The sequence below is a fragment of the Macaca fascicularis genome, chromosome 7 (genome assembly GCF_037993035.2).
Source record: "Macaca fascicularis isolate 582-1 chromosome 7, T2T-MFA8v1.1".
In the NCBI taxonomy this organism is placed as follows: Eukaryota; Metazoa; Chordata; class Mammalia; order Primates; family Cercopithecidae; genus Macaca; species Macaca fascicularis.
The window spans coordinates 48,461,865-48,489,051 of NC_088381.1; the positions used below are offsets into that span (position 1 = coordinate 48,461,865).

Consider the following 27,187-nt stretch of genomic DNA (forward strand, 5'->3'; position numbering starts at 1 on the left):
AATGTTAGAGTGTCAATTTTAGATCTTTCCTGCTTTCTCTTGTGGGCATTTAGTGCTATAAATTTCCCTCTACACACTGCTTTAAATGTGTCCCAGAGATTCTGGTATGTTGTATCTTTGTTCTCATTGGTTTCAAAGAACATCTTTATTTCTGCCTTCATTTCGTTATGTACCCAGTAGTCATTCAGGAGCAGGTTGTTCAGTTTCCATGTAGTTGAGCAGTTTTGATTGAGTTTCTTAGTCCTGAGTTCTAGTTTGATTGCACTGTGGTCTGAGAGACAGTTTGTTATAATTTCTGTTCTTGTACATTTGCTGAGGAGTGCTTTACTTCCAATTACGTGGTCAATTTTGGAGTAAGTATGATGTGGTGCTGAGAAGAATGTATATTCTGTTGATTTGGGGTGGAGAGTTCTATAGATGTCTATTAGGTCTGCTTGCTGCAGAGATGAGTTCAATTCCTGGATATCCTTGTTAACTTTCTGTCTCGTTGATCTGTCTAATGTTGACAGTGGAGTGTTGAAGTCTCCCATTATTATTGTATGGGAGTCTAAGTCTCTTTGTAAGTCTCTAAGGACTTGCTTTATGAATCTGGGTGCTCCTGTATTGGGTGCATATATATTTAGGATAGTTAGCTCTTCCTGTTGAATTGATCCCTTTACCATTATGTAATTGCCTTCTTTGTCTCTTTTGATCTTTGATGGTTTAAAGTCTGTTTTATCAGAGACTAGTATTGCAACCCCTGCTTTTTTTTGTTCTCCATTTGCTTGGTAAATCTTCCTCCATCCCTTTATTTTGAGCCTATGTATGTCTCTGCGTGTGAGATGGGTCTCCTGAATACAGCAGACTGATGGGTCTTGACTCTTTATCCAGTTTGCCAGTCTGTGTCTTTTAATTGGAGCATTTAGTCCATTTACATTTAAGGTTAAGATTGTTATGTGTGAACTTGATCCTGCCATTATGATATTAACTGGTTATTTTGCTCGTTAGTTGATGCAGTTTCTTCCTAGCCTCGATGGTCTTTACATTTTGGCATGTTTTTGCAATGGCTGGTACCGGTTGTTCCTTTCCATGTTTAGTGCTTCCTTCAGGGTCTCTTGTAAGGCAGGCCTAGTGGTGACAAAATCTCTAAGCATTTGCTTATCTGTAAAGGATTTTATTTCTCCTTCACTTATGAAACTTAGTTTGGCTGGATATGAAATTCTGGGTTTAAAATTCTTTTCTTTAAGAATGTTGAATATTGGCCCCCACTCTCTTCTGGCTTGTAGAGTTTCTGCCGAGAGATCTGCTGTTAGTCTGATGGGCTTCCCTTTGTGGGTAACCCGACCTTTCTTTCTGGCTGCCCTTAAGATTTTTTCCTTCATTTCAACTTTGGTGAATCTGGCAATTATGTGTCTTGGAGTTGCTCTTCTCGAGGAGTATCTTTGTGGCGTTCTCTGTATTTCCTGGATTTGAATGTTGGCCTGCCCTACTAGGTTGGGGAAGTTCTCCTGGATGATATCCTGAAGAGTGTTTTCCAACTTGGTTCCATTTTCCCCCTCACTTTCAGGCACCCCAATCAGACGTAGATTTGGTCTTTTTACATAATCCCATACTTCTTGCAGGCTTTGTTCATTTCTTTTTCTTCTTTTTTCTTTTGGTTTCTCTTCTCGCTTCATTTCATTCATTTGATCCTCAATCGCTGATACTCTTTCTTCCAGTTGATCGAGTCGGTTACTGAAGCTTGTGCATTTGTCACGTATTTCTCGTGTCATGGTTTTCATCTCTTTCATTTCGTTTAGGACCTTCTCTGCATTAATTACTCTAGCCATCAATTCTTCCACTTTTTTTTCAAGATTTTTAGTTTCTTTGCGCTGGGTACGTAATTCCTCCTTTAGCTCTGAGAAATTTGATGGACTGAAGCCTTCTTCTCTCATCTCGTCAAAGTCATTCTCCGTCCAGCTTTGATCCGTTGCTGGCGATGAGCTGCGCTCCTTTGCTGGGGGAGATGCGCTCTTATTTTTTGAATTTCCAGCTTTTCTGCCCTGCTTTTTCCCCATCTTTGTGGTTTTATCTGCCTCTGGTCTTTGATGATGGTGATGTACTGATGGGGTTTTGGTGTAGGTGTCCTTCCTGTTTGATAGTTTTCCTTCTAACAGTCAGGACCCTCAGCTGTAGGTCTGTTGGAGATTGCTTGAGGTCCACTCCAGACCCTGTTTGCCTGGGTATCAGCAGCAGAGGCTGCAGAAGATAGAATATTTCTGAACAGCGAGTGTACCTGTCTGATTCTTGCTTTGGAAGCTTCCTCTCAGGGGTGTACTCCTCTCTGTGAGGTGTGGGGTGTCAGACTGCCCCTAGTGGGGGATGTCTCCCAGTTAGGCTACTCAGGGGTCAGGGACCCACTTGAGCAGGGAGTCTGTCCCTTCTCAGATCTCAACCTCCGTGTTGGGAGATCCACTGCTCTCTTCAAAGCTGTCAGGCAGAGTCGTTTGCATCTGCAGAGGTGTCTACTGCGTTTGTTTAGTTTACTGTGCCCTGTCCCCAGAGGTGGAGTCTACAGAGACAGGCAGGTTTCCTTGAGCTGCTGTGAGCTCCACCCAGTTCGAGCTTCCCAGCAGCTTTGTTTACCTACTTAAGCCTCAGCAATGGCGGGCGCCCCTCCCCCAGCCTCGCTGCTGCCTTGCTGGTAGATCACAGACTGCTGCGCTAGCAATGAGGGAGGCTCCGTGGGTGTGGGACCCTCCCGGCCAGGTGTGGGATATGATCTCCTGGTGTGCCTGTTTGCTTAAAGCGCAGTATTGGGGTGGGAGTTACCCGATTTTCCAGGTGTTGTGTGTCTCAGTTCCCCTGGCTAGGAAAAGGGACTCCCTTCCCCCTTGCGCTTCCCAGGTGAGGCAATGCCTCGCCCTGCTTCAGCTCTCGCTGGTCGGGCTGCAGCAGCTGACCAGCACCGACCGTCTGGCACTCCCCAGTGAGATGAACCCAGCACCTCAGTTGAAAATGCAGAAATCACCGGTCCTCTGTGTCGCTCGCGCTGGGAGTTGGAGACTGGAGCTGCTCCTATTCAGCCATCTTGCTCCACTGAGTTTTTAACTATCACAGTTCTTCATGTTTTGAAAATGTATCTTAAAGATTATGAAAATATTGAAGTAGAGCCTTGGAATAGCTTGAAAGCCACTGACGTATCTCATTTAGCAGACATGATTTATAGGTGAAATTAGCCCCAGTGCCTGTCCAAGGTCTCAACAGAAAACAGTGGGACCCAGGCTAACACCAGGGTCTAACTGATTGTGGTTAAACCAGATGATCTCTCTGTTTTCTTCTGTTCCAAGAGTCTATGATTCTAGCACTCTACGTTTAGTGGGAATACTTGCCAATAAGACTGATTTTACTGTGATAAGCCTCTTCTTCCTTCAATTGGTTAGGCCATTTTGTTCTTCTCTATACTACAAATCTGTTATGAAATGAAATTTCAGAGCTATATTTTCTGAAAAGGATAAATGTCCTTTGCTCCAAATTCATTTATTTATTTATTTATTTATTTTATTTATTTTTGAGACAGAGTCTCGCTCTGTAGCCCAGGCTGGAGTGCAGTGACACGATCTTGGCTCACTGCAAGCTCCACCTCCGAGGTTCACGCCATTCTCCTGCCTCAGCCTCCCGAGTAGCTGGGACTATAGGTGCCTGCCACTACACTTGGCTAGTTTTTTTGTATTTTTTTAGTAGAGGCAGGGTTTCACCGTGTTAGCCAGGATGGTCTCGATCTCCTGACCTTGTGATCAGCCCACCTTGGCCTCCCAAAGCGCTGGGATTACAGGCATGAGCCACCGTGCCCGGCCCAAATTCATTTTATTTTTATTCATATCCATTTCAGTTTGTATAAAATATAGAATTCTAATCTTCAGCAGCAAGAATTTGTGATTTTTCCTAATACAGACTGGTAACTGTAAGCTCCAGATTTACAAAAAAAAAAAAATTCAAATTTGACTTTCATGGCCAGCTAGGTCAGTGCTCTATGCCACCTTTGTATTCTGTTCCTCTGACATTTTAGCTTTCATTTTTTTAAAAACTGCTTCAATTTGTTGATGACTTTGAGCCACAGCAAGGAGGAAAATGGATATCTTCATCTATGCTGCTGACATGGTTTTCCAGCCATCCTAAGAAGTGGATAAATCATTTTACTGGTTACTAATCTGAATGGCTTTGTATCAATCATGTCGCCATTACCAGCTTATTTGAGGCAGAGATTTTTCTAGTATTCAAGTAGATACTTCCAATAACTTCATCTAGCTGTCCATTTCACCCCTCAACTCAGGGGTAATGCCTTGGTTAGTTCATGGAATCCTTAGGAGGCAATAACAGTTCAAAATGAATACTCTACAGCAACTCCTAATAAGTTATGGATTTATAGCCTTCCCCTGCTCAAGAGCTTCAGAAGTTCCTTCAGCTTAAAGGGAATAGGCTGAATCATTATTTAAAAACACAAGTTGAACAGTGATTTCCTTGCAGCCCTCAATCATATACAGAATACAGTCTCAAAGCTGGTACCTTAGGACTCAAAATGGGGTCCCCAGGGTCGCTAGGGTGATTCAAACCCAGAGGAAAGATGGTCTTGGGGTGTATTAGCCTGTTTTCATGCTGCTATGAAGGACTGCCCAAGATTCTGTAGTTTATAAAGGAAAGAGGCTTAATTGACTCACAATTCCACAAGGTTGAGGAAGCCTCAGGAAACTTACAATCATGGTAGAAGGGGAAGCAAACACATCCTTCTTCACATAATGGCAGGAAGGAGAAGAATGAGAGCCATGCGAAGGGGGGAAGCCTCATATAAAGCCATCAGATCTCATGAGAACTTACTATCATGAGAATAGCATGGGGGAAACTGCCCCCATGATTTATTTACCTCCTGCCAGGTTCCTCCCACCACACATGAGATTTGGGTGGGGACATAGCCAAAGCATATCATGGGGAAATCCTGGCCTATCATGGAAATCATGATACCATGGTTTTAGATTCCCTTTCTGATCGTTGAAGAACATTCTGGAGGCCTGAGGCAGAGTGAGCCACCAGAAGAAACAGAAGCTGTCCAAAATAATTTAAACTCCCAGGCCTTTGGGTTTGTTTTGGGGAGAAAAGCTTTTATCACACCCTTTTGGTGCAATAGAAAACAAAATATTTGGGAGAGGTTTTAGTGCCAGCACTTCAGGCAGTGCATGTAGGCAATGGATAAGAGAGAACTCAAAGCTTCTGGGAAATTGGAGGTGTCCCATGCTTATAAAGAGGAAATTCAAGATGTGATTAAGATGACTCCTTTCCAAGAAATGTCAGGACAAAGCAAGTACTCAAAAGCTACCCAGTGCCACTTTCCCTCATCCTTCCACCTGTCCAACACATGCATCTTTCAGTGGGTGTTCTGCACTTGCTGGCATCTGCTATTCACTACCATATTCCCCGTTTCAATCACTCCATGAATCTCCTTGCGTCTGTGGCTTCCACCTTAAAACTCTGCTTTTGAGTTTTTGAATTAGATAGGTATGAGCACAGATCCTAGCACTTGGCTGTGTGACCTCAGGCAAGTTACTTAATCTCCTTCTTTCCTCCATTATAAAAATGGTAGTAAATATATTCACCGTATCAGATAACCAACAAATACCAGTTTCATTTCTTTATATTGCTTTTCTTGATGCCCAGGAGCACCTCTGCAGACCTCTCTGAATAGTGGGAGCACACTTTTCTTATGGAACCTAAAGTCACCAGAGTCCATAAGTTGTCAAAATGGAATCCTCGCCTCTTTTTGACTTTGGCTCTTTCTCTCTTTTAACCAGAGTATGTTCTCCTCTGCTGGAGAAATGCTTTTCTTTTTACTTCCATATTTGCTGCTGTTTCACATTTTTTAAAGTATATTCAGGCCATTCTCTAACTAAATAACATTCCAAGCTGCTACTGTTTAAGCTGGGAATTGATATCATTTAGTTGTGTTTCTTTGAATTTGCTCTCTATGTTATCTTTAACTTGACTTTAAATAAACATCATATGCATTGAGTTTCTTCCATGTGTCAGATGCTTTTTACAAACATAAACTGGCTTTATCATCATAAAACCAACCCAGTAAATTAGGAGATATAATTAATAAATAGTGTCACTAATTATTATGTATTTTCACTTTATGACAGCAAAGTATTTTTGCTGTCAAAGCATAAGGACACTGGATCATTGTCAAAATCCCTACCTTCGCTCAGTTGTCCATTCCTGGAGTAAGGCTTATTCTTGAGCGACTACAGCCCTAGGCACTCCCTTCCACCCGGAATCAGAGAATCACATATAGGCATAATGCCTAGGAGGAAATAATCAGCTCCTTTAAGTGACAGCTGACATCAGGAGGCCTTTTGAGTCAGAGGAATGACATGATGACAGCAGTGTCTTTGGAAGATAAATTTCACAACCACATGCAGTATAGATTACCTGAAACCACAACATTCAACCTTGATGCTTACGCAACTGCGGGGCATGATTTAAAAGCTCATAAATACAATCTGGATTTTAAAGAAGGGACTGGTGAAAGTTAAGAATTTCAAGGTTCTACTAAAGAAGGTGAAGGATCCGTGTTTTTCCAACTGGTTTATGTGTCCTAAATATTTATGTATACAAGTGCATATTGTTAGTGCAGTCACTTGGAAGCCACGTGTGGGCAGCAGATCTGCCATTGTCCTACCTTTTGGTTTAAAGTTGCAAGAGAAGGGGAATTCTCGGCCAGCATGGGAATCATTCATCTGGCTGCCACCTGAATTACTGTTAAGCAACACATTGAGTTTGACAGATAACCCTGTTCTTAGCCATCCTTCAAGAAAAGCATGAAGGAGCCTTCATGTTTAAACATTTCAGCCAAATTTCTTCCTTCTGACAGTGCATGGAACACAGTGTCTTTATTTCCTAATGAAATATTCATATTGGATGTATCTATGGTTAGAAGACAGAATAATAAGAAATTATCTTTATTTAATTTCTTAGTCATTCTGGTCTCAGAGAGCAAGCTCTCGGGTTGGGTAATGACATCGCTCAAGGAACCTGATGTTTTTCCTTGAGTTATAAATACCTCTTAACTTGACAAACCAATAGTTCCCATTCCTAGGATGACAAATGAGAAAAATCATTCCTATTTCAGTGGATAGTTTCGGATCTAGGAATTTGTTATGGGAGGAAGGGTGGTATTATAGATGTCCCTTCATGGGGGGTAAATCAGCACAATATGGGACTTCAGGGGACTTCAATATGGGACTGCAATGGAATCAAGCTGTAGGAGATGCTGAAGCAATGTGGCCAGGCCTCATGGGAGGGGAGGCCTCGGATTGAAAGTAAAGCCTGTGTGTAAGCCTGTTGGGGAAAGCCCGAGAGCCGCCTGAGAGATATAAGTGTATATGTGGCCCTTGGTCAGTCATCTACCAGGCCCGGTTCTTACAAGAAGGGTTTCTGTTGTCCTAAGAGACAATACAACCAGCAGTGGAAAAAGATCCTAGCCTTTGAGGCCGGAAGACACTTATTTCAAACCCACCACCATCACTTCTGTGTGAGCTTTGATCTATTACTTACCTTCTCGGAGCTTTGGCAAAATAGGTATAGTAATTCTTACCACCTGAGGTTGTTGAGAGAATTAGGCAGGATGACATATTAGGTAAGGTGCTGAGCACGTGGTGAGCGGTTCAGTCGTAATAGCTGTCACATATATCCATGGGACCTCCTACTGCCTAAATCCCTGGGAGATGCTTGAATGCCCTGATTGCATCTGTTTTCTACCTAAAACTCATCTAAGACCGTGACCCAACATGCCCAACCCATAGGCTCCACCCAGCAGTCTCCCTTGCTCTGTTTCTAAAATGAAAATAATCCCTTTCCAGTTTTTGAGGCTTTCCATAGCTGGTCTCCAAGACAAACCAGGAAAGACTAGCCAAAAAAAAAAAAAAAATTTAAGTATTTTTTTTATGAGAAAAGTAACAAACATAAAAGAAATATCTGGAAGCCTTGATCACCACTGTCCCAGACCATTATTGAAATGCAAATAGATTGTGGCAGTTTACCTATTACAGCTCTGTCTCCAAATACCACCTGAGAATCATGTGTAAAGAAAGTGGGGTTTCGGTGGACAGTGCAAATAGACCAGCCTCCCCTGTTGGTAGAGAAGTATATGTAGCTTGTGTGAAAAAGGGAATCCCATGGCCAGACTGCCAAGGGACGGGTCTCAAGGAGAAAGAAAGGCACATTATTTTACCAGCCCCTACTTCATGCCAGTTCTGAATTAGGTACCTTCATTTACACATTTCATTTAAGCCTCACAAGAGATTTGTAAATTATACTTTGATCCCCTCATTTTACAGGTACAAAACTAGGGCTCAGAAAATGATATCACCTGCAGGTGTAATGTGCATTATTAGGAAGGCTCTTAGGTGAACATTCATGTGTCTAGAAGAAAAGATGTTTTGAACATACGGTACATAGAAAAGAAATTTTTGTTAAATTCTTTAAATCCCAGGAAGTGAACTTCAGATTCAAGGTCCTTAGGAGTCCCCCATCACTCAGAGCTTCTCTTTGGCTCTCCACCATCTCCTCGTTTCTCCTCTCCCCTTCCTCTCTCTCCAGCACTGGAAGCAAAACTAGGCTTTTCTATTTAGCCAGATCTCAGGGGTTTGTTGTTCATTTTTTGTTTTTGTTTTTTTTGAGACAGAGTTTCATTCTTATTGCCCAGGCTGGAGTGCAATGGTGTGATCTCAACTCACTGCAATCTCTGCCTCCTGGGGTCAAGTGATTCTCCTGCCTCAACCTCCCAAGTAGCTGGGATTATAGGTGCCCACCAACATGCCTGGCTAATTTTTGTATTTTTTAGTAGAGGTAGGGGTTTCACCATGTTGACCAGGCTGGTCTTGAACTCCTGACCTCAGGTGATCTGCCCACCTCAGCCTCCCAAAGTGCTGGGATCACAGGCATGAGCCACCACACCAGCCTGATAGTTTCTTTTGCTATGCAGAAGCTCTTAAGTTTAAGTAGATCCCATTTGCCAATTTTTGCTTGTGTTGTGATTGCTTTTTGCATCTTTGTCATGAAATCTTTGCCAGTTCCTACGTCCAGAATGGTGTTACATAGGTTGTCTTCCAGGGTTTTTGCAGTTTGGGGTTTTACATTTAAGTCTTTAATCCATCTTGAGTTGATTTTTTTCTATGGTATAAGGAAGGGGTCCAGTTTCAATCTTCTGCATATGGCCAGCCAGTTACGGCAGCAACATTTATTGACCAGGGAGTTCTTTCAGTTCTGTGACAGTTCATTTGCTCTTCAACAATTTCCTGGTGAAAACAGCCAATAAGGAAGTCAGGAAAGCACTGCCAGCTGCAAGAGGTGACTTCTGACATCCAGAGGAGGGACGGCAGAGACCTTCTAGTAGTTGGACCCACTTAATATAGAGAGTGGCAATCTCTCATACCTCAGAATGTCTCTGAGTCATCTAGAGCAAGAGTCAGCAAGTTATAGCCCATGGGCCAAATCTAGCAAGTAAACCAAATCTAGCATGTGAGCCTAATCCACCAGCCACCTGTTTGTGTAAATAAAGTTTTATTGGAACATAGCCATAAGTTGTCCATGGCTGTTCTCACACTGCAGCAATCCAGCAGAGTGGCTGCGACAGAGACCATATGACTGCAATGCCTAAGGTATTTACTGTCTGGCTCTTTACAAAAGAAGCTTGCTGACCCCCAGTGTAGAGCAGCACCTTTCAAACCTGGATGTGCATAGGAATCACCTGAGAATGCTGTTAAACTGCAGGTTCTGATTCAGTAGCCCCGGGAACTGGTGCAAGACTTCTAAAATGCCCCAGATGATGCCTGCGCTGCTGGTCCATGGACCACACTGAGTAACAAGGGGCCAGAGAAAATAAACCAATGCTCTCCCCCAGGGCCTGAAAGCTTAAGGAGATGAATAACCCCTCCCTTCTTAGGCCCAGTCCCAAGGCGCAAGGCTACTTGTGCCAGCAGCGTGCGCCACCAAAATAGCAGAAGCAGGAAGAGAGCCGGCCAGAAGACACGTACCCATGAAAATCGAAAAAGAGGCCATCCAGGTACAACGCAGCAGTAATGTCAGACTAGGACACTTCCTGTTTACAGGAGACTATAAAACCTTTGCCCTGTCCTCACTTGGGCTGACGCCATTTTAGGCCTCAGCCCGCCTGTATCCAGGCGCTCATTAAAACAGCATGTTGCTCCACATCGCTTCGTGTTGTCTGTCCGCACACTCTCAGGGTTCGAACCAATACAAGAACCTTACACGTATTAGTCTTGATTTTTTAAAAAACTGAGAATTATAAAACAGACTTTAGAAGGAGTCCTAGCCAAAAAGCTAAAATAAAAATGCATAGAGTTTTAGAGGAACGTTCCGATGAAAGCATGGGGGAGAATTATTATAACTAAATTTGATGAATTAATTAATGAGTATCAAGATCCATGCTCAGACCCTTGCTGTAAGATGGCGCCTGCCCCCCAGTGGAGTTTCTGCCTCAAGAACACTAGTATTCTTCCAGGTTCTCAGGCCAGGAACCGTGGTCTTCCTTACTTCATCTTGGATAGAACATTTGTCTTCAGTCCAGTTGGCCATTCCTTCAGCGTGATGTTGGTGGGCTCTTGCCCTCCATTCTAATTTAATCTCTCTGGTCCAGGCCTCCATCACTTTGTGCCCATCTTAATGCAGTTGTCTTTGTGTGTCCCAGTCTCCAGTCTCTTCCATCTCCAGTCCATTGCCTGTGTTTGACAGACATCTTCTGAAAAGAGCTTTTCAGCCTGCCATTTCTCACTCAAGAGCCTTCGAATTTAAGATCCCACACTTTGGTCGCCAGCCTTTTCTCTCATCATCTCTTCCCACTCACCCAGTCCGTCCTCTCAGCCATCCCTGGAGATGGCCCAATGATACCTAAGAAACCCATCTATTCCCCAATGTTGTAACTCATTTATACAGATTTTAAAGCATTTTTCTTGACCATTTTGGAAATTACAAGATCTGAGTATTTCACCCACCTTTTTTTTGATGTTCCAAAAAAAACTTTTAAGAAATGAAATCATGCCTTAACAACATGGCAGAAACTTGCACATAAGAGCACAGTAAATATGCAGTCATCCTGGATCTCTGGGTCCACCCTTCTTGTGTTTCTCAACAGTCATTCTTTTTTTTAAATGTTGAATCTTTGGTTCTTTTACTTAAACTAGTTGTTTAGGCAAGTACCCTCTTGCAAAGGCTTAGAGGTGCCATCTTGTGGAGAAAAATGCAAACAGGCACATTTGGCTGTGCGTTAAGGAAATGACGAGGATGCCAGCGTGAATCTCCATTATTGCCTTCTGGCCATGGGACGGTCCTCTGAGAGCGTTCTGTCTGTGACCTGCAGTGGTAGACTCAGGCCGTCTGCGCTCAGGAGGCCCTGTAAATCAGGCCAGTGTGCAAGCAACCTCCATTCTGGATCAGAGTTCATCAACCCAACTTGCTCTTGCCTTTTTGCTGATAACCTGGCTTCCAGAACTCTGCCCTATGGGGTGTAGGCAGTGTCTCTCTGCTCTGTTCTGCAAGGAACTTCCTAGTCTTGACCCCTTATCAGCCCCAAACCACAGCTTCTAACAGACCCATCCCACGTGGTTTTTTCCTGCTGCCAGCCCCTCCTGGGACACTAAAAAATTACAATAAAATCTGGTCAGACATATTATGATCTCTTTAAACACAATTCACCATACAGCTCTATACATTAAAAATAAAGTAAAAATTTAGAGGTTTCTAGTATTCTATACAAAAATATGGTTACCTTACTTTTATAATAGAGCAATTATCACTGTCAAAAGCTATTTCAGGCCTATCTCCTCCTTCCCCCATTTCAATCCATGGAGGAGGAAAATTATGAAAGTAAAGCATTAGAATTTTAGAGTTTGGGATATCGCCACCCTCCAGAGAACGATGACCCTAGTGGGAATTGGGGGAGGTGGCAATTATCTTACAGCATATGATATGTTTGCCTCTCGGGACTCCTTTCTTCAGATTTGTAAACATAGCTGCAGTTGATTCTTACCCAGTTTTATCCTACAAGAGCGCCAACATTTTCTTCCATCTGAGTCCTTCGATAAGATGCTATCCTATTATAAACTAGGATGAGGTACTGAAAAGTGACAGCCATAAGCTTGATTAAAACCAGATCACTCGTTTTACAATTGCTTTCGTTTAGGAAGCCAACATACCTTTTATCCCATGGACCATTTCTTCTCTTCAAATGAATGGCATTGTCAATTTGATCTCCATTGATTCCTGTTTCCAATTTAATTTTGTGTATATAAAGCAAATTTCCCTCCCTTTAAACATGGCAGGTTGCTTCATATCAGGGCTGTATCTCCTTTTAAAAGAAAAAAATTTGGCACCAGAAGGGACCTTAGAGATGAGCCAGTTTGAAGAGCAAGTTGGTCCCGTAACTTTGATCTTTTGATTCCTCAACCAGCTGCTCTTTCATTCAACAAATACTTATTAAACACCTACTCTGTCCCAGGTACTGTGCTCTTTGCAATACATAATCATACTTATACTGAAGTTAAGCCAAGAGGCATTCTTAAAGAACGCGAGAAGGTTTGATAGCAGTAAGGAACTATTTTTGGAAATTGGATAATTAAGTGTTCTTTGCTTATTAGCTTCTCTGACATTTACAAAGGCTGTTCATGTGCTTCTATGGAATTGCCATCATTTTAAAGCTTTCTAGGGAATCTGTCATGTGCTTCTAGGTGTCCCATGAGCTTTGGAATAAAGGGCAGTGGTTCTCAACTGAGGGTGATTTTGTTCCCATGGGGAACATTTGGCAATGTTTGGAGACATTTTTGTTTGTCACACTGAGAGGGATGCTCCTGGCATCTGGTGGATGGAAGCCAGGGATGCTGCTAAACATCCTACAATGCATAAGGCAGCCCCCATAAGAAAGACCTTTCAGGACCAAAACATCAGTAGAGCTGGAGTTGAGAAGCCCTCACCTTGAGGAAGAAGAGCAGGCAGGAGGGTGAAAAGCTGGGCTTCTAAACCCTGACAGTCCTTCAACCAAAGCAGTTCTGCTTTTCTCATTTTACGTGGTGGAGCTTTGGACTTCCACATGAGATTTTATTTTTGAGGTACATTTTTTCTACTTAAAAAAGTTGAAGACTACTGTGGAAGACAACTCTCTGCCTTCTGTTTTACAATTGAGTCACTTTGGAACAAATCAAGTGGGTGTATATGATACAGGATGAGGGCAATCAGGGGTAAATTTGGAAGTATCTACCTGAGCCTGGTTTTGGCTGCACAGGACTCTGCCCATCTCCCTCTCGACATTTACAAACAATATTGAAGTGATTTGATTGTGTCTGACTTTCAGTTTAGACCAGGGATTGGCAATTTTTTTTCTGTAAAGGGCCAAATCTAAATACTTTAGGCTTTGTAGACTTTACTGTTTGTGTTGCAACTACTCAACCTGCTGTTGCAGCACAAAAGCAGCCATAGACAATAACTAAACAAAGGGGAGTGTTTGTGTTCTAATAAATCTTTATTTATAAAAACAGGTTGTGGGACAGATTTGGCCTACCAGCTACAATTTGCTGACCCCCGATTTAGACTGTAAATAGGAACCTTGTTTGTTTTACCTTCATGTCTCTGCTGCCTACCACTGCATTGGCACATAGTTGAGGTTGGCTCAGGAAACATTTACTAAACTATGTTGAAGGTCAGTTTTATAGGCATAAGTGTTAGAAGATTTTAATGAAAATAACAACTGGAAAAAGATCCACCCAGAATAGATTAACTGTTTCCTTATGTTGAACATTTAGGATGTTTCCAATGTTTTATTAATAATACTGTGATGAGCCCTTCATACAGAAACTGTTGGCCTGATATCTTATTTCCTAGCATAAATTCCTAGAAGAAGAATTTACTGGATCAAACGGTCTATATTGCTAAATTGCTTTCCAGGAAGGTGGTATTGATCTACATTCCTAACAGTAATAACAGGAAGATATTTATCATATGCAAAGGATTTCTTTCAACAGAATGTCATGAGTAAACATTCTGGCATCCATATGCATTTCCACAAATTAGCTCACTGTAAATATAAGTAAATTGGTGTCAGCTACTAATCATTTTAATATTCTCCCATACTGTTCTACCAGCATGATTATTAAGGCACGTTGTTTTACCTGTGGGGGTCATCTAGCCAAACAGTTGAGGTTACCCTGTCTCATATGTTTATTGAGCACACACAGACACATCTGCTTCCCATTAGGGAATCAGGACCTCCACTATCTGAATGCCTGGCACCAGCCTACCCTGCCGTGACGGACAGAGGCCTCCTCCCTGTGAAATTCACCTCCAAATATGTCATCCAGATTGCTCATTTCCCTCAGGAAATTTCATTCAGGTTAATTCTGGCACACAATTGGGGGTAATTCTTGAGCAATTTCTCCTGTGATGGCTTGCAGTGTGTAAAATTTTCCTACGACGTGTTACAAAAATCACTGGAAAAAATACAAAGGACATCTGATGGTTATCCACTGGTCTTTGTAACAGCAAGAAATATCTGTTTTGAACTGCAGTACATGATGAGCAAGAAACATAAAATAAAGGTAGATCAGAGAGTAGATGTTCTTTCTGGCCTTTTTCAATGGGTGCTGTTTGAGCAGTGAGAATGTAGAAGCTGTGCAAGGTGTCTTGACTTTATGGTGAACCTTGGTCATTTTTGTTTTGTTCTTTGCTGTTCAGAGTTTTCTGAATTTCACCAAATGAAGAAGAGAATATTTCTGACTCAGAAGTAGTAGAAAGTGTTACAGAAGTAGGGGTGGGTCCAGGTGGTTATATGATCATGGGATTTACTTAAAAGTGAATAGACTTCAGACAAAATCAAATACATGAACACAATGATGACAAAACCCAGCATTTTCTGAGAAGCCACCATATTGCAGCATTCTGCTAAGTACCTTCTGTGTTTCCCTCATTTGATTTTCCCAACAGTCCTAAGGGGTAGCTGCTCCATCCCTATCCAGGCAGAAAAAAAATCCCAGGGTTCAGAACAACTCATCAGAATGTCCAAAGATACAGCACTCATCAGCGGCAGACAGCACAAGAGCGCAGATTCTCTTGCCCACCCTAAGCACCCCCCGATGACACTGCAGTGGTGCCTCTGAAAGAGTCTAAACATAGGTCAGCACTAAGTCTTCCCGGTCAGTGACCAATTGATCAGCCTCCTGATACACAAACCAGAATTCAGGCCAGATTCGTTTCTGAACACTGTGCTTGGGAAGAAGATCTGGATGGTGGTGGAAATGTTTTCAGCACCTACCTCAAAGACAAGTGACCAATCCAGCATCACACAGCAAGCCAGGGACTGGGCCAGGACTGCACCCCAGGTTTTCTGGTTCCCAGCCCAACATTCTTTCCATTATTACAAACTGTTTTTCCTGATACATGACATCAGCTAATGATTATACCTAATGATTATACGGCTGAGTTTTGGAGGCGAGTATCAGCTCTTTAAAGAAAGTCATAGCACGTAATCTATGCATGTGATAATAATTCGTGAAACATCAAAAAAAGTGCATCTAAAAGATGACAGATACAAACAAGGCCTATCCTTAAGTTAATAGTATTATACTTCTGTCAATGGCATACAAAGTTTTGACAAAGTACTTTGTTTATGCAAGATATTATCATTAGGGAAAGCTGGGTAAAAGACCACTGAAACTCTCTGCACTCATTTTAAACTTCTTCTGAGTCTTACACTATTTCAAAATAAAACATTATAACAATAAGAAAGTAACGCAATAGGAAGATGGGCTGGAATATGTGTTCCCACACTGTGTGTAAAGTATGATGTTAAAAGAGCCAGTGTAAGAGAGATACATAATGGGGTTGGTCCCTCATAATCCTGCAAGAGGAGAAAGTCAGAGTCACTTCCAGGCCAGGCTCTCTCCAGTCTTCATGGTAACCATGCTTTGAACTTGTTCCCCTGCACCTAGGTCACTGCCACTACTCCTTCAACAAAGCTAGAACCCTCAACATGACCTCCGATCCTTTGACCTCCAAACTTTTACCTAATGGTTAAAAACATGGGCTTTGGTTTGGGGCCTGGGTTTAAATCCCAGCTCTACCTATTATTAGCATTTTAGCCTTGGGCAAATTACCTAACCTCTCTTCTAAGTCTTAGTTTCCTATAAATTTCAGCAATCTCACAGATGGCTTTTTAGGATTAAATGGAAAAACATGTATGTTTCAGAGGACCTAGAAGATATTAAAGACCATAAATGTTAGACATGATAATGTTGAGGAAGATGGCAAGGAGGAGGATGAGGACAGTCACAAAGTCCTGTTCATTTTGCATCATAAGCATCTCTCAAATCCCTTCACACCATCCCCATTCCCCTCATTCAGGCTGGGATATTGCAACATCCTCCAGACTCTATGTACCCAATTGTTAATTATCGACTTTCTAAAGGAGATTTGATCCTGTCCAGCATGACATAGAGCATGCAGGGGTTCCTCATTGCCTGATAGCTTGTGATTCTCTGTGTGTATGTCTGATCGCTCCTGTTAGACTCAGATTCCCAAAGTCAGGACCTGTGTCTGATTCACCTTGGGATTTTCTGGGCAACCTTTTCAGTGTGGTCACTCAACAGTATCAGTGATGAAATACATCTTTACATGTTTCAATCTTGTCATGTCAGGTCTTTCGTATCATTCAGATCCTAGTCCAGAGGTCATTCCCCAGCCATGCCCTCCTAGACATCCAGTCCAAATCGTCCCTCATTACATCATCTGATCTTCACAATAGCCCTGTGCAGGAGAAGGAACAGTTGTCATGTGTGTAGTTTGCCCTTGGCCTCAGCTATATATTAAGGTCTTGAATATATGTTGTCTGCCTAGTTCTCATTCTGGAGTTGTCCGTCTTGCTTTGTGAAGTAAAGGAGAGATATTTGGTAACTCCATGGGAACTCAGTCTCTTAGAGGCCTGGGTAGCCACTAGACCACTGAAGAGTGCTCCTAATGTGTTCTAAGGAAGCTATTGATTATGGCTCCAGGGAAACAGGCTGTCATCTTTAGTTCTTGGCATCCTTTTGCAGCCACATGCTTCACTGAAACCAATCCCCAGGCTACTTGGACATTTACCAGGAAAAACTCTTACAGCTTTTCCTTCCCATGTCTAGATTGATCTAGAGCAACCATGCCGTGCAGGAAATCTGGTGGGGGTGGGTCCATCAAATTGTGCAGAGCATTTTCATATAATGTCTGATTGACAAGATGAAATGACATTTTGTCTGTGTCTGTGGTTATCTGAAGCTGTCCATGCTTGTGTAATTTCCTTGTATACTGCCATTCTAACTGGGCTGGGGCTGAGGATTCATGTGGTTAATGTGACGTCTGTCCCATCTTTGGCGACTCTCATTCATTCTTGAAATATCTCCTACACCCTAGTTACAGGAGAGAGACTCACTGGATGGTTCGTTGTCCTCACCCTAGGTGAGGTCCGCTCCACACTGTAGCCATTGTTATCACCCAAAAGCAGGTCTGAGCATGGCTCTCCCCTTCTCCAGACATCTGGGGGTTGCTAATGCCATAGGATGAAAAGCTAATTCTTCAATCTGGCAAACAAGATTCTTGACAAATTCCGCTGAACTCTCCAGCCTCGTATTATCCCTCCCAGCAGGCTTGCACTTCAGCTGTGTCATTCTGTGTTCTTTGCTACCTGTGTACACATTGCTCCCTTTAACAGAAGGACCCCTATGAGAATGAGCTCAGTCTAGACAAGTCGAGTCCAGGAGTAGCAGCAACAGACTGGAGGCTGGGAAGAGAGGGAGTGTGATATGTGACTAGACAAGGCAGGCAATGGGTGTTGACCACCTCTCCTGTCCACCTTCCCCCTTGATGAAGTCAGAGGCATCTCCTTGATTCAGTTGGAATCTTGTCTTGATAACATGGGTTCTACTATTCAAAACCCCTGTTGCTGTTGACATTTTTTTTTGTTTCAAAGCAAGAGAGAATTCAAGGGGGGTGGGGCTATGGATATTATGCATGGAAAACATACTCCTTATTTTTTCTGCTAAAATGTGCATGAGGCAGGGTGAGAAGCATTTGAGGGAGGAGAAATACATAGCAAACATGGCATTTGGAAAGGCTAATTGGATGTGGATGAACATATTGAGATGATGTCCTATTACTGTCAGAGGTAATGTTTTACAGAGACGCTATTTGTGAAGAGAGGCCAGTCATTATTGATGGGTCAGTGTGCACTTGGGAATATGGAAGCAATAATGCAGAAGGGCAGTGCCTGCAGAAAGGTTTCAATCAGGCATGCAGCTAGAGGGGAAGGAATGAGCACCTTTTGATTTGACTCTGCCCACAGGATTTGACCTATAGGACCTACATGAAGAGACCCAGGGTTGCATAACAAAATCTAAAGTGGACTTTGACTGGTTGCTGATCACTTTGCCTTTGAGATGTGGTCTAATTATTGCAGTTAGAATGCAAGAAAGAGACAAGCCTGTGATTTGGAGAACATGTGTCTCAAGAATTAGAATACCATTCTGATTTCAAGTATCTTTCCATATCCTCATGACCCAGTGAATAATCCTGTACTCACAACATTTCATTGTCCAAACCATAATCTACTCAATTCCATCTGCTCATGGAAAAGTGACAGAATTCTTTGTTCAGAACATGACTCCCAATGTTAGATTCAGGAAATATGATCCTGAGCCCTATGAGGTCAGGAGTGGAAAGCTGCAGAAGTGGAAAAAGATTTTGTGAAGATCATTCCATTTTGTTCCAAAGTTTAATTTTTGGTTTTTTAAAATAAGGCCTGCTCTATTGCCCAGGCTGGAGTACAATGATGCAATCATAGCTCACTGTAACCTCATACTCCTGGCCTCAAGTGATCCTCCCACCTCAGCCTCCTGAGTAGCTGGGACTACAGGTGTGTGCCCTCATACCTGGTTAATTTTTTATTTTTTGTAGAGACTAGATCTCACTGTGTTGCCCAGGCTGGTCTCAAAGTCCTGAGCTCAAGCAGTCCTCCTGCCTCAGCCACCTAAAGTGCTGAGGTTACAGACATGAGCCACCACGTCTGGCCCAAAGTTTAATTTTTGTATGCAATATAAAATGGTCCCAACGGAAACATGAATGAGGAGGGAGAGATAAAGCAAAAAGATCCTAGAATGCGTAATGGGAAGTTCCTTTTGTGGGGGGAGGGAATTCAGGACAGTCAGAATTCCTTTATACACTGATGAGACTGGCTCCACAAACAGCACTCTGTGATTTAGCAGGTTATGATCCCATTTGTTGATGTTTCTGGCTCTTGCTTACCTTCGTCCTTCTGCTCTGGAAAAAGTGCTCTGGGGTAACAAGAAAAAGTCCTGTTTCTCAGGCCTCTAGAGCCACAGTTACCAGTAGAGTTTCAGCTCCCAAACAATTCAATTTCCTAAGAAACTGGTCCGGGGAACACTACTTTTGGTGATACTTTGCTAAGTGTAGCATATATGAGACGACTTGGGGGCAAACCCCAGTTTCAGGTGTGGTGCTTGTCATGATTCAAGAGAGATTCTTTGTATAAAAATTCCAGCACAGACCATCTTCTCCCCTCCCAGAGTCCAACGGGGATTTGTAGAACAACTTCACTGTACAACCTGTTTAAGTAAATTTCTAGCACCCTACATCTTCCCTAGTCTTTTCCCCAGTGTTATTTTTCTCCTGATCATTTACCACCACCAGATAAACTCTGTTTTTTATTTACTTATCTGGTTTACTGTCTGTGGCTCCCACCCCACTCCTAGAATATACATTTCATAAATAGCTAGAAAAGAAGTTTCTTGCCCAGAGATCTTTTCCCCTCCTTCCTCCTGCCTGCTCCTGATACATACTATAAGAGTCTTTTGTTTTCTGCCTATTTTCAGAGCATTGGCTGTGATGACTACCTAGGCTCCGACAAAGTCGTGGACAAATGTGGGGTGTGTGGAGGAGACAACACGGGCTGTCAGGTTGTGTCGGGCGTGTTTAAGCATGCCCTCACCAGCCTGGGCTACCACCGCGTCGTGGAGATTCCCCAGGGAGCCACAAAAATCAACATCACGGAGATGTACAAGAGCAACAACTATTTGGGTAAGCTTGGTCTTTTTCCAGAGAAAGCCATCTGTCCCTGCCAGATGATGTATTCCTTCAGAACTGTGAGATAGACACGGCAGTGTCCGAGAGTCCTGGGGCATGCAGACAGTGTCCCTGGGGAATGCCAAAGTGTATCGCCTGGCCTGCGCCTTGAAATGAGAAGCTTGGGTGGAGAACGTTAAAAAAAAAAAGTCCTTCTTGCAGATAAATATTTAATATCTATACATTTAAACCAGCCTTTGCTTCTCCCAAGCGTAACAGCCCAAACTGTTGCTCTAAGATGGGAGAAGCTCTTTGCAAAGTGCGGAGACCAGCCAGTGTTTGTTCTGTTGGGATTTGAGGTGGCCAGGGACAATTGATCCTGTCTATGCCTTCACTCCCTGGAGGTCTAAAGCAAAAGCCATTTTTCTCCTCTTTCTGCCTCATCTGCCTGGGACAGCAGACCTATACATAGTAGTGTATGTGTCTTCTGAAAAGCTGTGGAATCTTCCAGCAATCATTTCGGGCAATATCAATATTGAGAGGCCATTTTTAACCCATTTTTGCAAAAAGATCTTTATTGATACTTCCTTCTGGACTTTTGAGCTGTTTGCATTCTATCTGATAAAAACCACAAACCGGTGGAACAAATTACTCTTTTTTTTTTTTGAGACAGAATCTCGCCCTGTCACCCAGGCTCGAGTGCAGTGGTGTGATCTCAGCTCACTGCAGCCTCCGCCTCCCAGGTTCAAGTGATTCTCCTGCCTCAGCCTCCTGAATAGCTGGGACTACAGGCATGCACCACCACGCCCAGCTAATTTTTGTATTTTTAGTAGAAATGGGGTTTCACCATGTTGGCCAAGCTGGTCTTGAACCCCTGGCCTCAAGTGGTCTGCCCGCCTCGACCTCCCAAAGTGCTGGGATTACAGGCATGAGCCACCACGCCTGGTCTTGAACAAATTACTTTTTACGAATTTCTAATACATGTAAGCATGTACAAATCAGTTAACAAAAGAATATAAGGGAGCCATTTGTTTAAGCTACTTAATGAATGGCAATATTCATTTTTATCTTTTAATTATTTATTGAACAGGAACTTACCTACCTAACACAAACTATGTGTCAGGCACTATTCTTAATGCTTTACATGCATTCAATCTTTGAATTATCTCAACAGGGAAAAGAAGCTATTCCCATCCCCATTTTACATATAAGAAAGCAGGCACAGAGAGATTATGTACTTTGCCAAGATCACCATGCCATAACGAGGTGGAGGTGAGGTTGAGACCCAGGCAGTCTAGCTCCAGGTGTGGTAGCCTGTTAAGAGATAATATCCATGGATAGCCTCGGAACCTGAGTTCCTCTGGTGTGCCACTGGCCATGCAGCAGTCAATGGCTGCAGCAGTTGAAAGACTATTATGTCTGCAACTTTCAAATATCAGGATCACCCAGAAGTTAACTCCAGACCCAGGAGCTCCATATTCTGCAGCTCTTCCTTCCCCATCTAGTCAAATGCAGCCAAAACTAACTTGGTTTTATTGGGGGGAGGAGAAAGGGATGGCAGATGGGACTCTGAGACAAACCCAATCAAAGAAAAACTGCTCAATTTGTTCTGGCAAACCCAGGAGCCACTATAGTGGCAGAAAACCTAGTTTCCCAGTGAGTGCTTTGTATATTCTTTTTAATAGTGAAAAATGGTGTTTGTGTGTTTCCTCCTTTCTTTTGTACTGCTATGAGATCACATCTCCATAAACATCATGCCTCCTAGAATGGGAAATGTTCTTCTGGGGATGATTTGCAGTGTGATTGTGTTCAAATGTACCGGCAAATAATGCCACTTTTATTAGTTTTGTGTTGCTTTTAGTACATTTTCCTTGGCTATAGTTAGTTCTATTCTGTAAGCGTTTTCAAGCTGTGCCCCCTGAAGAAAAAATAGACATCTGGATGAATATCCACTGGATGTCTGAATGGAGGAAGCTCTCAAAGCCTTGTTGTTTTCATCTGGAGTATGGGAATAAGAATCTTCACCTTATAAGTAGTCATGCGATTCAATAGGATAGCAGATATTTAAGACTCAGCAGAGCCCCTGACACCTATTAGGCAGTTGAAAAATGTTCATTCCCTTTCTTTTGTCTCAGAGAGATTGTCAGTTTTGATTCCATCAAAATTGTGGAATAAACATTTCCTCTTTCCCTAAAATAGATGAAGGGAAGGCAGAGGGAAAATGGAAGTACCAAGAGTCAGTGAGGGGCAGGCAGGGTGGTTCGTGTCTGTAATCCCAGCACTATGGGAGGCCAAGGCGGGAGGACTGCTTGAAGTCAAGAGTTCGCAACCAGCCTGCGTAACATCAAGTGAGACTACATCTCTACAAAAAAAATTAAAAATCAGCCAGATGCGGTGACACATGCCTATAGTCCTAGCTACTTGGGAGGCTTAGGCATGAGGATCACTTGGGCCCAAGAGATCAAGGCTGCAGTGAGTTGTAATCGTGCCCCTGCACTCCAGCCTGGGCAGTAGAGCAAGACACTATCTCAAAAAAAAAAAAGAAAGAAAGAAAAGAAAAAAGTAAATGGAGAGGTGATTCAAAAAGTCGAGTTCAACTTCCTGTGCTCAGAGATCAGTGGGGTGCACATGAAATTGGTAGCATCCATGGCAGTATTACATGAGGTCCTATGTGCAAAGGAGAGAGAACAGAAACAAAAGAGCAGGCGCTAGTGAAAGCAGATTCCAGAGGTGACGAACAGAGATTCCTTCTATAGCACTTACATCACCTGGGGTGCTTTGTGTATTCTCCTCTTTTTAAAAAATTGATCTATAATTCACATGCCATAAAATTCACCCTTTTAAAGTGTACATTGGTTATGGCCCTTTTCTCTTCACAGGTGTTCTCTTTACCAAACCCACTATTCCTGCTCTGTGGAGTCTGTATATTTTAAAAGTAAATATACATGAGATTGCTTGAGATCATATAGAAACCATTACCAGGTATATCTAGCTGTTCTGAACTCTTTGACAGCTATTTTTTACATTGTACGTTGTCAAACACTGAAACCTTTTCCAAAGAGATATGTGGTAGGTTTCTTCACAATTTTCTAGGTAACAATGAAGGTTCTGGTTTTCTTACCTTATGAATTCTGGCTATGAAAACAGTATTTTCTATAAAACTTGATTCGATACACAAAATTTACTCAGCTATTTGCATAAGTTTGGCCTGCAGAATAAGCAATATAAAGGAAATGAACACTTCATGTTTGTATCATTGCTTTCAAGATTTCAGAACTTTTTTTGTTTTTGAGACGGAGTCTTGCTCTGTCGCCCAGGCTGGAGTACAGTGGTGCGATCTCAGCTCACTGCAAGCTCCACCTCCCAGGTTCATGCCACTCTCCTGCCTCAGCCTCCTGAGTAGCTGGGACTACAGGTGCCCGCCACCACGCCTGGCTAATTTTTTGTATTTTTAGTAGAGACAGGGTTTCACCATGTTAGCCAGGATGGTCTCGATCTCTTGATCTCATGATCCACCCGCCTCAGCCTCCCAAAGTGCTAGGATTACAATTTTTTTTTTTTAGTTTCCTGTTGTTTCCAGAATTACCTTTAGTTATTTGTAATGCAAATAAAACTTTCCCTGTGAAATATTTGGTATTTTTTTAAATGACAGATTCCCCAGTAACAATAGAAAATAGATTTCTATGAAAAAGGCAGACCTGTATTATTAATGCTGAAGATGATGATTTAATCACCTCATTTAATCTTATTTTTTATTTTTATTTTAGCTTCAGGGGTACATGTGCAGATTTTTATATAGGTAAACTCATGTCACAGAGATTTTTTGTACAGATTGTATCTCCAGGTACTAAGCCTAGTACCCAATAGTTATTTTTTCTGATCCTCTCCCTCCTCCCACCCTCAAGTAGACCCTCGTGTCTGTTGTTTCTCTCTGTGTGTCCATGTCTTCTCATCATTTAGCTCCCACTTGTAAGTGATAACATGTGGTATTTGGTTTTCTGTTCCCACATGGTTTCCTAAGTATAATGATCTCCAGCTTCACCCATGTTCCTGCAAAGGACATTGTCTTATTCTTTTCTATGACTGCATAGGGTTCCATGGTATATATATACCACATTTTCTTTCTCTGATCTGTCGTTGTTGGGCATTTAGGTTGATTCCATGTCTTTGCTATCATGAATAGTGCTGCAGTGAACATATGCATGCATGTGTCTTTATGGTAGGATGGTTTACATTCTTTGGGTATATACCCAGTGAGGGATTGCTGGGTTGAATGGTAGTTCTGTTTTTAGCTCTTTGAGGAATCACCACACTACTTTCCACCATGATTGGAAAGTATTTACACTTCCAGTAACAGTGTATAAGTGTTCCCTTTTCTCCATGACCTCGCCAGCATCTGTTCTTTTTTGACTTTTTATTAATAGCCATTCTGACTGGTGTAAGATGGTATCTCATTGTGGTTTTGATTTGCATTTCTCTAATGATCAGTGATATTGAGCTTTTTTGCATATGCTTGTTGGCCATACATATGTCATCTTTTGAAAAGTATGTCTTCTGTTCATGTCTTTTGCCCACTTTTTAATGGTTTTTTTTTTCTTGTAAATTTGTGAAAGTTCCTTATAGATGCTGGATATGAGACCTTTGTCTGATGTATAGTTTGCAAATATTTTCTCTCATTCTGTAGGGTATCTGTTTACTGTGTAGATAGTTTCTTTTGCTGTGCAGATGCTCTTAAGTTTAATTAGATCCCATTTGTCAATTTTAGCTTTTGTTTCAATTGCTTTTAGCATCTTCATCATGAAATCTTTGCTAGTTCCTGTGTCCAGAATGGTGTTACCTAGGTTGTCCTCTAGGGTTTTATAGTTTTGGGTTTTACATTTAAGTCTTTAATCCATCTTGAGTCGATTTTTATATATGGTGTAAGCAAGGGGTCCAGTTTCAATCTTCTCCATATGGCTAGCCAGTTCTCCCAGCACCATTTATTGAAGAGGGAGTCCTTTCCCCATTGCTTGTTTTTGTCAGCTTTGTTGAAGATCAGATAGTGGTAGGTGTGTGGCCTTGTTTCTGGGCCTTATTTCTCTATTCTGTTCCACTGGTGTATGTGTCTGTTTTTGTACCAGTACCACTCTGTTTTGATTACTGTAGCCCTGTAGTATAGTTTAAAGTCAGGTAACATGATGCTTCCAGCCTTGTTCTTTTTGCTTAGGATTGCCTTGGCCTTTGGGGCTCTTTTTTTGTTCCATATGAATTTTAAAATAGTTTTTTCTAGTTCTGTGAAGAATTTCATTGGGAGTTTGGTAGGAATAACATTGAATCTGTAAATTGCTTTAGGCAGTATGGCCATTTTAATCATATTGATTCTTCCTATCCATGAGCATGGAATGTTTTTCCATTTGTTTATGTCATCTCTGATTTCTTTGAGTGGTGTTTTGAATTAAAGTTTCAGATATCTTTTACCTCCCTGGTGAGCTGTATTCCTTAGTATTTTATTCTTTTTGAATCAACTCATTTTAAATGATTTTTAAAGCCCTCAATATTTAAATGAGCATCCCTAGGATTCTCTTTTTTTTAACTTTTAAGTTAAGGGTACAAATGCAGGTTTGTTACATAGTTAAACTTGTGTTATGGGGGTTTGTTGTACAGATTATTTCATCACCCAGGTATTAAATCCAGTACCCCTATTTTTCCTGATCTTGTCCCTCCTCTCACCCTAGGCTTCTCACTTAGTTCATAATAGTAGTCATACCACACATATATAATACTTCAATCTCCAAAGCATTTTCACATACGTGTCCTTCTGATCTTTAACACTGGACATTATTTATTAATACTTTGCTTATTTCAAAAAGCTTTAGACTTACTAAAACTTACTAAAGGTGTAATTATAGAGTTAAGATATGAAAATTGAAATTTAAAACTTAAAAACTAAATAGAAAAAGGAGGTATGTATTCCAGAAACATTGGCTGATACATTTATAGTGATGGTACATTAAACTTAACTCTGAGTTTCTGGCTTAATTTAGTTTGACCATCAAGGTCTAGCCTACTAGACTCAGATTCTGAAGGCCTTGGGTCTGGCCCCTTCCCAGCCATAACTCATAGGAGCAGTGGCCTATGTAGAGCTGAGGGAAGAGGCCAACTCACCACAATGCTTACTCTTTTCTCCAAGCAAAGCTAGAGAAATCATAACATTTAATGGTGCACATATTTCAGGAGATAAGATGTTTATTCATCTCATTTGAGGTTGTAAACTAATGAAACTCTGCAGACTTGAGCTCCAAATTTCTGTTCATTTGAATTTGTTTACATGCTCCAAAGTATAGACTTTCATGAGTTCTAGAGTCCTAAATTTTTTTTTAATGGGAAAGACTTTAGAACTCCTATATCTAGTGTAAGCTATGAATTCTCCTTTTGTATGTGAATTATTCTGAACTCTGCCATTTGGGGGAAAAAATGTTTATTTAAATGATTGACATTTTGTATTACTTGCCTTTTTCTTAATAAAAGATATTGTAAAATTATTTTAGCTGAAATATCAAAGTTTGGCATAGTTCAGTCAGTTCAGTTTACTAATGTCATTATGCAACAGTTAAGAAATCAGACATAAAAGCATACCCAAGCACAAATTGATTATACAAGACATGTACTACCTGCCAACATGTTAGACTGTCATAGAGTTTTAGACTTGGAAGGAATTTTTAAAGATCTGTAAGCTTTCAAAAATAAACTGGCAGTATGCTTACTTTTAAGCATGTTCTCCTAAAAGTTTTAAACAACAATAATGGTCAGCATTGAAAAAAGTCAAGTATTATGGATCACCTATAATTTGCAAGCTTTAATTTATTCATTGAACAGCTTTCTTTACGGGAAACATTGGACGTTTAAATACTATGATGTCTTACATTTGTATGACAATTAATTTCTAATATTTTTTGCATGTTCACTGTAAAAATTTCAAGCAAGACAAATGAAATAGAACAAAAAGGTAAAATTCCCTCTTTATACAAACTTCACACTTGAGCTACTGCCTTCAAGTGTAAAGACTACTTGACAGTAAATAACCACTGTT

At 41.6% G+C, this 27,187-nt stretch overlaps 1 protein-coding gene across 3 annotated transcripts in view; it reads left to right on the top strand.

The window, feature by feature from the left end:
- The window catches only part of THSD4 (thrombospondin type 1 domain containing 4), a 687,670-nt gene that overhangs the window by 541,105 nt on the left and 119,378 nt on the right, over window positions 1-27,187 (top strand). For all 3 annotated transcript variants that reach the window (XM_045395681.2, XM_073996160.1, XM_015453017.3), the window contains one exon: window positions 19,929-20,133. In XM_045395681.2, coding sequence (XP_045251616.2) covers window positions 19,929-20,133 — 205 coding nt within the window. The remainder of the gene's footprint in view (window positions 1-19,928; window positions 20,134-27,187) is intronic.